General features: G+C 39.0%; 1 protein-coding gene across 1 annotated transcript in view; it reads right to left on the bottom strand.

The window, feature by feature from the left end:
• The window catches only part of MYH10 (myosin heavy chain 10), a 129,613-nt gene that overhangs the window by 66,261 nt on the left and 48,121 nt on the right, over positions 1-15,231 (bottom strand). The window contains exons 5-8 of the mRNA XM_028500033.2: positions 4,555-4,618; positions 2,501-2,599; positions 568-711; positions 219-314 (exon numbers count right to left, since the gene is read on the bottom strand). Coding sequence (XP_028355834.1) covers positions 219-314; positions 568-711; positions 2,501-2,599; positions 4,555-4,618 — 403 coding nt within the window. The remainder of the gene's footprint in view (positions 1-218; positions 315-567; positions 712-2,500; positions 2,600-4,554; positions 4,619-15,231) is intronic.

Genomic DNA, 15,231 nt, shown 5'->3' with positions numbered 1-15,231 from the left:
CAGCGGCCATGGCTCACGGGCCCAGCCGCTCCGCGGCACGTGGGATCCTCCCAGACCGGGGCGCGAACCCGGTTCCCCTGCATCGGCAGGCGGACGCGCAACCACTGCGCCACCAGGGAAGCCCCAGGAGAGCTTTTATGCTTGCGGTGTAACATGTTTTTGGAGAACACAACAACAGACCACGGAAATAGAAATAAAATCAGTATTCATCAATTTACCTGTATTCTCCGGCATGGAAGCTTGATCAGTGTTTCGCTCCTTTTTGAAAGAAATATTTCCGAACTGTAGCACTGAAGATACCACTTTAAGCATTGCTTTATGTTGATATAAAAAGAAAAAAATTAATTAAGATACTGCATCAAAATGTAGCAGAGACATATTCTAACTTATTTTGTGCTAAAAATTAGCTGTACAAAATTTTTCAGTAAGACAAATCTCAGGATTTCATAAAATTACAGGCAGTTCCCATTAGTTTCTCAATCATTTTCTAGTTTAGGTTATTTACCCCCAACTAATAAGTCTTATGAAAATTGAGCATCAGAATCTTATTAGAGAAATCACACATACACAGAATCTCTTCGTGGGAGAAGCCCATTATATGCATTGCTTCCATTGTCTCCTGAAAGTTATCTTTGTCTTGCTGTCCCGGAATAGGAATATAGCCATTGGAGAGAAATCGGTAGTTATTAAATCCTTCAAGGAGCAAATCAGCTGAAAGAAAACATAATAGAATACAACGTAATAAATAGTCAACAACAGACTAAAGCACATCCCCACCTTCAAACTGCACCCGCATGGCAGAAGAACATCCAACCCATCACCACCACGTACTTCTTCTTTCTTTATATGCTCATGTTAAATACACAAACGTAAGACAGTTTTCCATTATCTGTACAATGAAGGAAAACGATGATATAAACAACAAACATCTAAACAGGGGTTTCGGGGACCAGCGGTTTGTATAATATTATATTTGAAATCAGAAAGCTGGGGTATGAAAACCTTCCAGATAACTAAACTTTATTTTCAGATTTAAATATTTTAGGCATCTTTTGAGGGAAAGCTTTCAAACCCATATTCTATGTTCCTATATTAGCAAGGAGTTTATAGCAAACACTATGAGGTCAATGTGAAGACTGCATGGGCTTAGATAAAGACTTGGATATGGAAGGTGTAGAATATGGACCGGGTAAATGCTGAGACCAGACAATACCTTGAAACTCTTTCTCCAAGTCAGTCTGTTTAGTGGTACATTGCCTCTGAGAGTGATGTCTGACATAGTAATAGTCTGACAGGGTATTATAACGGACACTCCCACTGACTCTATACTTCGGGGTCCATGAGTTAGAGAGAACTTAACTGACTCCTTCAAGAAATGTGTTCTTAAGAGCACAAGGGCTTTCTCAGGAGCACTCAAAATAGTGAAACAGACAGTTCCCCCTTTCGTAGATGTTACCATGTGCTCCCAGCTTTCTGTGTAACTGGCTCTGCTGCAGAGAATTTCTCCCAATCACCCCCATCCCTTAATTCTTATTTACATCACATTTAGCTTCTACTGGGTATTGCTTGCTTTCTTTTTTCTTTTTTTTTTTTTTAAATCTCCTTCTTTTAACAGTTTTGTCCTTTTTTTTTGATTCATTACTACTTCAGAATGCCTGCCAGCCTGAAAGCCTGAGGGTTTTCTCCCTTCAGCGTTACCTAATGTATAATCTTGAATTTTTAGTCTCTCATTGGCAATGACTCTATTTACTTGCTGCTTATTATTATTATTTTTTTCCTTGCAGGTCTTTCTTTAACTGATTTCTGGGTTTAATGCTTCCACAGATGACCTATGGTTAACAAAAGCCTAGACCTCAGATGAGAAAAGTATTACTGGGTTTTATATGTCTATTGTGATACCTAAATAAGATACATACTAATTCTAGAGAAACAGCATGGACTTTGAAACTCAGAAGAAACTGGAAAGTTGTGTACCTTCTCCTCTCCCTCCTGACCCAGCAAAACTCTGACCCAGAACAGAATTTACTTTTTACCCTATCCAACCCTAAACTTATGATTCACAAAATAAATAAATATAAATCCGCACAGGCTCTTTCTAGTACTACTGGAAGCATAACACATATTCAGTTGTAAATCTAGGAATACACATTTATTCAAGTTAATTTTATGAAATAAATTTATTTTTTCTTACTTTTGTATTTATAAACTTTGAAATGGAATGTGTATAAGAACACATCATTTGTCTTCGAATTTAAAATTATTTTAAAAGAAAAGAAAGTACAAAAGATAATATAACACCACCCATATGCTGCTTGCCACTTAAAGTACTGATCCCATGGCTTGGAAGTTCAATATCATTTTCGTAATTTAACCAGCTAGAATTCTGGTGTATGTGTATAAATCTGTTTCCCAAAACTGTTCTCCTTCTCAAAAAAAATTTTTTTAATATTAAAAAAGATACTCAACTGAATATAAAATAGTACAAAACTTTGTAACTTACACTTCAGATGTTCTCCTGCTCCAGATAACAATTGGTAAAAGATATGAAAAGTACGTTCATCTTTTGCTTGACGAACAGCACGAGATTTTTCCAGAAGGTCTGAGCAAAGGAGGTTAAGGGTGACACTGAAGGCAGGAAAAGCCTTTTAACATCAGAATTACTATTGCAACTTCACAAATAAGGAAACCAAGGCACAAAGAAATTACTCAAAATACCACAGCTGGGACTTCCCTGGTGGCACAGTGGTTAAGAGTCCGCCTGCCAATGCAGGGGACACAGGTTCAAGCCCTGGTCCGGGAAGATTCCACATGCCGCAGAGCAGCTAAGCCCATGTGCCACAACTACTGAGGCTGCGCTCTAGAGCCCGCGAGCCACAACTACTGAAGCCCGCACGCCTAGAGCCCGTGCTCCGCAGCAAGAGAAGCCACCGCAGTGAGAAGCCCGCGTACCGCAACGAGGAGTTGCCCCCACTCGCTGCAACTAGAGGAAGCCCAGGTGCAGCAACGAAGACCCAACGCAGCCAAAAATAAACAAACAAACAAACAAATAATAAAAATGCGAAGCACTGTATGTAGAAAAGATTAAAAAAACAAAACAAAACAGCTAATAAGTGGTAGAGGTACAAATCAAAACTCTGTTGAACTCCAAAATACATGTGCATAACTCTGTCCTACGCCTGCGAGTCCCCACTCAGCGCCTGCAGGTCATAACACCGCGCCTCCGCCGGGGTATCAGGACGCACATCCGGGGCCTGTTTGGGTTCTCCGTCCACAGGGCCTTGATGCTCCCGGCGTGGCTCTGGGTTGACAGCCACGCTGGGCTCTCAGAGTCTCAGCTTCACTGCTTTGGGAGAGGACTGCCTCCTCTGAAGTAAACCTTCCCAGGGGCCGTGTGTGCCGTACGGCCTGATTTTAAACCAGAGCACCCCAAACACATCCTCCACGTTCGGCGAAAAGTACACTCACATGAACGACGCTCCCCAGTATGAAGAAACTCTAGCTCCATTCGCCTGTCATTTTCAAGTGCTTCTTGTGTTTTCTGGCTCTGAGTATATTTAGAGACATAAAACACAGTTCTGAATTAACAGGAAAAGTTTGATTTATCCCTCACCTGAGGGATAGAAGCAGTGTATTTCTATCACTGAAGAGTAGTTAACAAGTATCAGAGGATTGTCAACCTGTATCTTTCCTAACTGGCACATTATCATTCAGAATCATTTCTAATTTATTATCTCTTAAATCAAATTAATTCTTTATATACCTATCATTCTTTAAGGCCATTCTACGCATGTGACATTTCTTAAGACTAGCCTATGTATTTGACTTTTTTTGCCTCTAGTTTTATACTGCTTAACACTAACTGAAACTACTTCAGCTCTGTACATTAATAAGGTGTGCTTTGATGGGACATGCTCACCCCACTAGTATCAGAAGTAGATGGTAAAAACTGGGCTAACACAGCAGTAACTGAAGATGTTTTCAACATATCGGTATTCGTCTAAATGTCCTTACAGCACACAAACACTTCCTGGGTCGATGTACAGGTACCCTCACCTCAGTGGGACCCTCCACTTCCCCAGCCATGGGACCAGATCGTGACCTGGTGTTAAAAACGAACGACATGGGGCTTTCCTGGTGGCACAGTGGTTGAGAGTCCGCCTGCCGATGCAGGGGACACGGGTTCGTGCCCCGGTCCGGGAAGATCCCACATTCCGCGGAGCCGCTGGGCCCGTGAGCCGTGGCCGCTGGGCCTGCGCATCCGGAACCTGTGCCGCTGAGCCTGCGCCTCTGGAGCCTGTGCTCCGCAACGGGAGAGGCCACAACAGTGAGAGGCCCGCGTACCGCAAAACAAACAAACAAAAAAAACGAACGACAACAAAATACCACTTTAGAGTTCATATTCTGAAGTTGAAGGTATTTGAACAAGTCACAATCTCTCTGGGCTAAAGTTTTATCATCTGGATAATGGGAGAGGTACCACAGAGGGTTGCCACAAGGCCATAGGAAGATTAAATCATTCTCTATTTTGAATAATGTGATTATAAAAAAGGATACATGTTTCAATGTTGGCCCCAACGATATAGCCAGTTACGTCAAAGTTGATCCGAATAAACTTGCCCTGAAAATAAATCACAAAGAGAAAATTGAAAACAAATTAAGGACATAGGAGATCTGAACACTATAATAAAACAATAAGCCAAAGTACTCTATCATGTATCCATGAATTGCTTACAAAAGCAGATCTTATATACTGCCCCCAATAAAAAGAAAAAGCCTCAATAAATTTTTTTTAAAATGTAGGGCTAGGATAGGTTACTTTCCTTGACATAATAAAAATGAAACCCTAACCATTTAGAACTTTTTAAAAGCTCTTCTAAATAATCTGAAAGATTTTAATAGCTTTAAAGGAACACTATGCCCAGCCCTATAATGCTAGACTTGAAAAAAGTAAATAATATAGATGACTTCCTAAGAAAACAGAAATCCATTCAGTAAAGCAACAAGAGAAAACTTGAACCGACCATAATCATAGACAATAATAAAATATAATTACTCCTTTAAAAATGATGGATTGGTCTTAAATAGTTTTGCAAATTCCTAGGGAATATTTGATTGCTTTACTACATAACTGTTTCAGGGAAACAGAAAATAGTGATTCTTTCATAATTCATTTTATAAAGTTATCATAACACTGAATACCCAAACTGGTAAAGATATCATAAAAAAGGGAAAGCAAAATAAAAGCAAATATCTTACTTATAAATACTGATATAAAAGGCCAAATTAAATATTTTGCAAAATAAAGGAACATAATAATGATCAAGAATTCCAGGACTGCTAAGGACTGATACTGTTAAACATACTACTATTACTCAGCAAATGAAAAGGCAAGGGGTTGGCAGGCTTTCTTTATAGAAGTCGACAGGCAGATTCTAAAATTTAAGGGAAATGAAAAAGATCTAGAGAAGTCACAACAATTCTGAGAAAGAGGACCACAGCTTGAGGACATGCACTAGTGGATTTCAAGAAGCTATAAAACTACTAAGACAGTGTGGTACTGATTAAAGGACAGAGATACAGACCAATGGAGCAGAGTACAGTCCAGAAATAGACCACGCACATTCAGTCAGTTCATCTTTGACAAAGGTGCTGAGGTAATTTAACAGGGAAAGGACCAGCCTTTTCAACAAGTGGTGCTTGAAAAATATGCAAAATGAAACAAAAAGAACCTAGACCCTTACCCCACACCATATACAAAAATTAACTCAAAATAGATCATAGACCTAAACGCATGGGCTAAAACTATAAAAGAAAACTTTCTAAAAGAACTTGCTAATGAAAACAGGAGAAAATCTTTATGACCTTCAGCTAGACAGAGATTTCTTAGATAGAATGCAAAAAGCATAAACCATACAATAAAAAACTGATAAATTGGATTTCATCAAAATTTAAAACTTCTGTTCTTGAAAAGACACTGCAGTGCTCGTTTCAGCAGCACACATACTGAAAAGACGCTGTAGAGAAGATTTTAAAAAAATAAAAGGGAGAGAGAAACCAGACTGGCAGAAAATATTTGCAAAACATGTATCTGATAAAGGATTTTGTTCCCAGAATATATAAAGAACTCTTACAACCAGTAACAAGACAAACAATCCAATAAAAAAAAATTGGACACAAGATTTAAACAGATACTTCATCAAAGAAGATATGTGAATGGTCAGTAAGTGTATGAAAAGATGCTCAATATCATTAGATATTAGGGAAACGCGAACTAAAACTGGCACAATGAGATAGCACTCATATCCACTCTGTAAAATTTTTAAGAAAGACCAGCAAGGATATAGAACAATTAGGACTCTCATACAACCCTGGAACGAATGCAAACTGGTACAGCCACTTTGGAAAACAGTTTGCCAGTTTCTTAAAAGTTAAACGTAAATTACCACATGACACGAAGTGTTGCATGTGAACGTGGTCCGGGCACGTCCAGAGGACTGAGAGGTGGTGCTATGGGAACAGGATTCCCAGAAACAGCCCAGCGGAGCTGAGTAGTCTTACAGTTTATCAAGTAGGTCCGTTAGCTTCAAACTAAATGGTAATTTAAAGGGAGGATCTGTGTTTATGTTCTCTTAAAATAAAACTACTACAGAGAGTACTAGTCCATGATACACTGCAGTCTGATTTCAACCTCTAAGTTGTAAGCAAAACTACTCCCTTATCTTCAAGAGATACAACATCCTAGGGTAACAGTTGTTCAGAGTGGCAACTATCAACACCTTTCTACCCTTCCACCAACAGGTTCTCACTTATTATTGCCCTTGCGTTGTCAGAATGCACTACTGGAAGACTACCTAAAACCTCTGACAGCCCATAATGACAGCCCATAATTTTGTTTATGAGAGGAAGTCCTTTTTGGCTCTGTAATTGTAAAACATTTTCACTTTTAGATTTACAAGCACTGATTAGAGTGGTCAATCCAATGAATCTCTTCATTTGTACACCGTCTACTTCCTTCCAATCACTTTCATATACAATTCTGCCTTCAGCATTTGTCCCTTTACAAACCATACTGCATAAATGCTGATCCACAAACATTACACAAGATGAAAGAACACTGTCACACGGCCGTTTAGTAAAACCAGCAGTCCAGATTCTTATTACAAAATTCTGAGTTAGGAAATCCTTCCTGTTGAATGACTAACTGGATGTCAATGACATATTTCCTTTTTGTCTTTAGAAATAGATTGTTCTTGAGTTTGAGAAAATTCAAGGCTACACTATTTGAAGACTCAACCTGAGACTTAGAGAACCAATTTCACTGTCATCAGAGTCTACAACGCTGCCTGTCTCTTTGCATTCATCTTCTGATTCATCTAATATTTGTGAAATGTGTTCCTCTGTCACTTTACTCCTCTTTGTCATTAAGGTGAAAACTTCTGATTTTTTCAACTATGTTCACTGAAATCTAAAAGCAGACTACAAAAATGCTGTCTGTAGCATTCTTTCATACCTTCTTGAAAGATAATGCAATTCTTTGGGCAATACAATAAGCAAACGAAAGGATGATGCAACAGTCACTGTTACAGCCTCCTTCTAGGCAATTCCATTAGTCTTATTATTTTAATCTTTTTTTTTTTTTAAATAAATTTATTTATTTATTTATTTATTGGCCGCGTCGGGTCTTCATTGCTGCGCATGGGCTTTCTCTAGTTGCAGTGAGCGGGGGTTGCTCTTTGTTGCGGTGCATGGGCTTCTCATCGCGGTGGTTCCTCTTGCTGCAGAGCACGGGCTCTAGGCGCGCCCGTGGGCTCAGTAGTTGTGGCACACAGGCTTAGCCGCTCTGCAGCATGTGGGATCCTCCTGGACCAGGGCTCGAATCCGTGTCCCCTGCATTGGCAGGCGGACTCTTAACCACTGTGCCACCAGGGAAGCCCCTATTTTAGTCTTTTTAAACACTGTTGGGAATAACTGATGAGTGATGATGAATCAATTCCAAGGATGATAAAACAGCAAAATGTTACAAAATACAGAAAAAAATAAGATCACTAAAACCCTTAATTTTTCTTAGATTTATAAAATGGCCCAAAGGACTCATATGGTAATTATGAGAGAAAATAAGTTTTATGCTATTTTTAAAATAAGTCATTTTTGTTCTTGTTTTGTGGAAGACCCTTAAGAAACAATTAAGTTCAAAACTATCAGTCCTTACAAATCATTAGAACTGCTCAAAAAAGAAACTCAAAAACTAAAATCAGGTCCTAATGTTATAATGAGGATTAAAATTCTTTACAAATTTTAAACAGCTGTATCATCTATACACTATTTCATTAAGTTAGTAAAAAATTACTATTTTAAGAGACAGTAGTCAAGACAATGTTATTACTTCAAAGCTGCAAAGATTACACTGCCAACACAACTGCTCAAACAGATACTTTTTCAAACTTCTCACTTTAACCCTGCAGAAAGGTTAATCAAAATCATATCATATGACCTAATTCTTACTGAATATTTCACTTAAAAATTCATTATATAGTAATACATATTTTCAGCTTTCAATAACTTGTCTAATTTATTATGTATTTATCTACACGCTGTTTAAGCTTTCAACTTCTTATACTATTTCCTAGTCCCTTTTCTTTACCACTCTACATTAGAAGTTCAAAATTCATTAAACAAAAGAAATTCTTTATTTGGGCAAAAGGACAAAGTTATCACACTGGTAATGTTGAACTCTATTAACTTTAAAATTTTAAATTGAACACTATCCATTTTATGTTTGTGAACTTATTTTTCCTTTACTTCATGAGAAAACATAAACTAAAAAAGGAAGTTAGATTCAAAGGAGAAAAAAAACAAACTAAAGTTTTTTAGTTCTTCTGAACTAAAAACACGGGCTTCTGAACAGGTAACCTAAAAAGAAATGTCCCCAAATAATTTAGACATATGATCACTTACCTGGATAAACAAAGTCACCAACATACAACATCTAATTTGCTCATCAGTTCCCTAGCCAAATCGGTTCCCTTTCCTTTTTATAACTGACATCCGTAGTTGCTCTAACCATTACAGCCAGTGCCAGAGAAATCTCTTTTGGCTAAAGGAAAAGGGCCAGGCAAAAAACTAATGAAAAAAGAGGATGGAATGAGAAAGCCTACATGTGGGAGAAGGCAGAGTGGACTAGGGGTGTCCCTCTGGCCCTGTCCTGACCCCAAAAGAAACCAGTAACTTTGAAAACAACCTACTTAGTAACAAATAAATCTTGGTTCTATTTTTTAAACACTTTAACCAAACAAAAAAACCTTATAAAGTTGAAAATTATCAACTCTCTATGCTAAGTGGTACTCATGTTCAGCTATTTTACGAGATCTACCCGAGTATCGATATTTTGACAACAGAAAAAAGCAAAAAGAAATACTTTATGGAATATCCCCCAAATGGTCTAGGATTTAAATATTCCCCTTAATGTTGAACATCCTGGCAAATTAGGTAAGAGGCAGGCCAGGGGATGTGAAATCACTTCAGTGTTAGTCTTGTGGTGGAGTCAGGGGAGAAAATAAAATATATAGGTTGAAAAGCTTTTCCTTCACATACATAATAAATACTCTTTCAGAATTAACATTTTTATTAACATACAAATCTAAAGTGGAAAACAAGCAGAGTTTTACTTTTAAATGGGTTGGGTCCTCTCATCTTTTAGACATGATGTGAAGAAACTGGTGGTGAAGATGACCACACTGTATTTGATTCCCATATAGGTCAGATTATGGTACTCAGAATATTCAACCAGGATTTCGCCAATAAAAACAAAAACAAAGGAAAAGCAAAAAATAGGACAAGTACATTATGTGTTAATGATAGAGGATGCATTTTGATGCCATGCACATTGCTTCCCAATCCAAGGACAACTAAGACAGCATGTTACTGCAAGAGTCTGAACAGCAAAGATGGCTAGAATCCTCTCTTATGTAAAACAGAAACTGTAAAGAATTTCACTCAAAAGGTGCAATAGGGCAACTTGGATATTTTGATACTGTCAAGAAAATAAGAAGAAAATTATCTTACTTAAAGAATTTTATTCCTTCTGAATCGACACTGACTTTCTGGAACTTTTTCGGTGGGTGGTTACGACGTATCCATAGTTATTAAACCTAGGTTGTTAGCAACTTACTACAGGGACAATGCAGGTTTGTTTCATGCTCTGAAAATACTTTCCCCCTTCCTAATTTGGTATTTAAAGTTGTTATAAGATCTGTAATTTACCTGAAAACTTGTTAGTATAGATAGCGTGGTATGGATGTGTATTAGTTTGCTCCAGGAAATTATCTCCACTCTGGAGGCAGCTATTTGCCCTAAATGGGAAAACCCATTCGGGAAGTAATTAGTTAGGATTTAATCCCAAGGCCAGATGGCTATTTTAAATGCTTCAGCTATCTTAATCTCCAGATTACACCAGAAGCTTTGTTAATTAGTAAAATGAGTTTTCTTGTGAACTAAGTGGCCCTGTTACTTAGTGTAACGGATGTTAGAAATTCCTGGGGAAAAATGAGTGACATTAATAGCCATGGACTGACTGGAAATACACAGATGTCCGCCAGCCAGTCTGGTGTGGGCCGGGTGTCAAGGCTGCAGCGAGCCCCAGGGGCTGCAGGGTTGGGAGGGCAGCCGCGGAACTGGAGGATGGGTGTTGCGTGGTGCAGACCACGTTCTGTGTCTGATACTGTCACATTTGCCTCGGTAAATCTTTACAGAAAGGCTCGGTGAGACAACACAAGACAGAACAGCAACTGTGTTCAAGTTACCCACAAAACTGATTTTGGTGCCTGCTCAATAATACATGTGAGGGTGCAGAATTCTGACTCACTTTCATTGTAACCTGGTAGCCGAGGGGTAAGGAGGCACCTGGAGGCTTTATCTAGCTTCAAAAATTACAGGCTAATTAGCTACCACAAGGTACATAAAACGGAATTGCCAAATTGGCTTAAATCTTTGCAAAGGAAAAAAAAAAAAAAGAAGAAATAAAGGAAAAGATTTGTGCAGATATGGAAAGTAATCCCTACTAAAACTTTCTAAGATGAGACGTATCTGCTGATAAAATCATTTTGAAACTGAACTCCCTGTTTCTAAAGTTTCATTACAAGACATTCATTTTACATAAATCTCCTCCATCTGGAACACATTTCACTTGTCCATAGAGAGCTGGACTAACTGTGAACGATTATCTTCATAAGGGCAATGCTCTCCTAAAGAATCCCCTTCAATACAAACCATGTGCTAGTCACCTTAGAAAGAAAAGACATGCTTCAGGAAATTACTTGTCTATATCAGATCAAAGAAATGGAAACAAGTGGATTCTAAAATTTACAGACTTTATAGTTTCTAATATTTTCACTGCAGGCATGTGGCTTGTAAATAATGACTACACGGAATTCCACCGTACACACAACTCATCTTTTAACGTCACATCACTCTTTCGGTCTGATGTCCAACCCCAATCCCAGGCTGGCCTGGCTGTGGGGCCAGCAGCTCCCATGCACCTTCTGCCCACACTTCTAAAACTGGGGCATACGCACTATGGAAAACAGGGTGGAGGTTCCTTAAAAAGGTAAAAATAGTTACCATATGATCCAGCAATCCTACTCCTGGGCATATATCCGGAAAACACGAAAACTCTAGTTTGAAAAGATACGTGCACCCCAATGTTCACAGCATCACTATTTACAGTAGCCAAGACATGGAAGCAACCTATGTGTCCAGCAAGAGATGAATGGATAAAAAGATGTGGTGCATATGTATACAACAGAATACTACTCATCCATAAAAAAGAATGAAACATTGCCATTTCCAGCAACACGGATGGACCTAGAGATTATCATACTGAGTGAAGTCAGTCAGACAGAGAAAGACACATTACACGATGTTGCTTATATGTGGAATCTAAAAAATAATAACAAATGAATTTATTTACAGAACAGAAACAGACTCACAGACATAGAAAACAAACTTACAGTTACCAAAGGGGAAGGGTGGGGAGGGATAAATTAGGAGTATGGGACTAACAGATACACACTACTACATATAAAACAGATAAGCAACAAGGATTTACTGTATAGCACAGGGAACAATATTCAATATCTTGTAATAACCTATAATGGAAAATAATATGAAAAAAATGTGTAACTGAATCACTTTGCTGTACACCTGAAACTAACATGATATTGTAAATCAACTATGCTTCAATTAAAAAAAAAAAACCAAGAAACTGGGGCATGCATATTCTCAGAGAGCCTGGCACGTGCAACACTCCCTGAGCTCAACTGTACATGATGGCATGTCATCAGAAACACATAAAAGGTAAAACCCAACTGAAGGTGAGCTCTGTGAGGCTGCAGACCTTTGTTTTGTGCATTGATATATTCCCAGGGCACAGAAGAGTGTCAAGCGCTTAGTAGGCAACCACACTGTAACTATGGATTCCATAAATACATACACTTACTACGTACTTACATGTGGGAGGCAGAGGCAACTAAGGATCCAGAGAGCAAGGTGGATGGGGTCCCTACTGCCAGAGATCTTACATGCTAGCAGGAGAGAGATCACAGATAAGCAGAGCGCCAACTACAGACTGTGGTAAGTGCTACAAGGGAAATCAGCGGGACACTGGGATAGAGGATACAGAGGAAACCTCCTCAGGCCAGGTTTGAGACGAACAAGGAGTTTAGGGAAGGGAGAAGGAGAAACGTGGACAGATGTGAAATACGTTCTGGAGGTGGAACCACAAAATTCACTCCTGGCTTGGACATGGGCCATGAGAAAAAGGCTCAATCAAGGATGATTCCTAGGTATTTTGTTTTTCTAGGTTTTGTTGTTCTTATTTTAAGTTTAAGCAACCGGGTGACTTGATGGTACCATTTATTGACATCAGACTTAAAAAAAGAAACTTTGAAAGAAAATAAAAGTTCCATTTGTTAATTCAAGCAATCCATTAGACATCCAATGGAGATAACAAGCAAGCAGCACAGTGCCTGGCAAAGAATAGGCGCTTGACAGTTAACTGAAATGCACAACAAAAAATCTAAATTGATAAAATTTAATTTAAAAATGAGTCTAGGGGCTTCCCTGGTGGCGCAGTGGTTGCGCGTCCGCCTGCCGATGCAGGGGAACCGGGTTCGCGCCCCGGTCTGGGAGGATCCCACATGCCGCGGAGCGGCTGGGCCCGTGGGCCATGGCCGCTGAGCCTGCGCGTCCGGAGCCTGTGCTCCGCAACGGGAGAGGCCGCAGCAGAGGGAGGCCCGCATACCAAAAAAAAAAAAAAAAAAAAAAAAAAGAGTCTACACTGGCTACTCTCTAACCCCGTGAGAACCAGTGTTGGCAACACCCACAGGCAACTGCTAAAGGGTGTTTTAACTGAACATGAGTCAGTCAACAGAACTAATTACTTCACTATTTTCTATGGACCTGCTAAAATCAAGTTCTTGTTGTATTGTGCAGTTAATGTCTTATGATAATAGTAGCTAGCTACTAAACTCTTTAAAAAAAATATCGTACATATCAATACAAAGTTGACTTTCTAAGAATTAAAGCCCTAAATCAATATTAAAGATATGTTTGTTTCTTGGTTGAATGAATAGCTAAGAATACTGCCTTAATTAAAAATCTTTTCTAAAAAGATTAGCTTTTATACTACAAAGCTACAGTAATCAAGACAGTATGGTACTGGCACAAAAACAGAAATATAGATCAATGGTACAGGATAGAAAGCCCAGAGATAAACCCATGCACCTATGGTCACCTTATCTATGACAAAGGAGGCAAGAATATACAATGGAGAAAAGACAGTCTCTTCAATAAGCGGTGCAGTGGAAAACTGGACAGCTACATGTAAAGGAATGAAATTAGAACACACCCTAACACCATACACAAAAATAAACTCAAAATGGATTAAAGACCTAAATGTAACACCAGATACTGTAAAACTCTTAGAGGAAAACATAGGAAAAATACTCTTTGACATAAATCACAAGCAAGATCTTTTTTGGCCCACCTCCTAGAGTAATGAAAATAAAACCAAAAATAAACAAGTGGGACCTAATTAAACTTAAAAGCTTTGCACAGCAAAGGAAAACATAAACAAGACAAAAAGACAACATTCAGAATGGGAGAAAATTTTGCAAATGAAGCAACTGACAAAAGGATTGATCCCCCAAATATACAAACATCTCATGCAGCTCAATATCAAAACAAACAAACAAACCCATCCAAAAATGGGCAGAAGACCTAAACAGACATTTCTCCAAAGAAGACATACACATGGCCAAGAGGCACATGAAAAGATGCTCAACATCACTAATTACTAGAGAAATGCAAATCAAAACTACAGTGAGGTATCACCTCACACCTGTCAAAATGGCCAACATCAAAAAATCTACAAACAATAAATGCTGGAGAGGGTGTGGAGAAAAGGGAACCCTCTTGCACTGTTGGTGGCAATGTAAATTGATACAGCCACTATGGAGAACAGTATGAAGGTTCCTTAAAAGATTAAAAATAGAACTCCTATATGACCCAGCAATCCCACTACCGGGCATATACCCTGAGAAAACCATAATTCAAAAGGACACATGCGCCCCAATGTTCACCGCAGCAGTATTTACAATAGCCAGGACATGGAAACAACCTAAATGTCCATCGACAGAGGAATGGATAAAGAAGATGTGGTACATATATACAGTGGAATATTACTCAGCCATAAAAAGGAATGGAATTGGGTCATTCGTAGAGGTGTGGATGGTCCTAGAGTCTGTCATACAGAGTGACGTAAGTCAGAAAAACAACTATCATATATTAACACATACATGTGGAATCTAGAGAAATGGTACAGATGAACCTATTTGCAGGGCAGGAATAGAGACACAGACGTAGAGAACAGACATGTGGACACAGGGGCGTAAGGGGAGGGTGGGACGGATTGGGAGATTAGGATTGACACATATACACTACCATGTGGAAAACAGCTGGCTAGTGGGAACCTGCTGTACAGCACAGGAAGCTCAGCTCAGTGCTCTGTGACCACCCAGATGGGTGGGCTGGGGGTGGAGGTGGGAGGGAGGTCCAAGAGGGATGGGGTATATGTATGCCTATGGCTGACTCACTTCATCGTGCAGCAGGAATGAACGCAGCATTGTGAAGCAATTATACTCCAAAAAAAAAAAGGATTAGCTGTTACTAGATTAG

The sequence above is a fragment of the Physeter macrocephalus genome, chromosome 14 (genome assembly GCF_002837175.3).
Source record: "Physeter macrocephalus isolate SW-GA chromosome 14, ASM283717v5, whole genome shotgun sequence".
NCBI lineage: Eukaryota > Metazoa > Chordata > Mammalia > Artiodactyla > Physeteridae > Physeter > Physeter macrocephalus.
The sequence above is the reverse complement of the archived record's forward strand: the minus strand, read 5'-3'. Positions and strand labels throughout refer to the sequence as shown.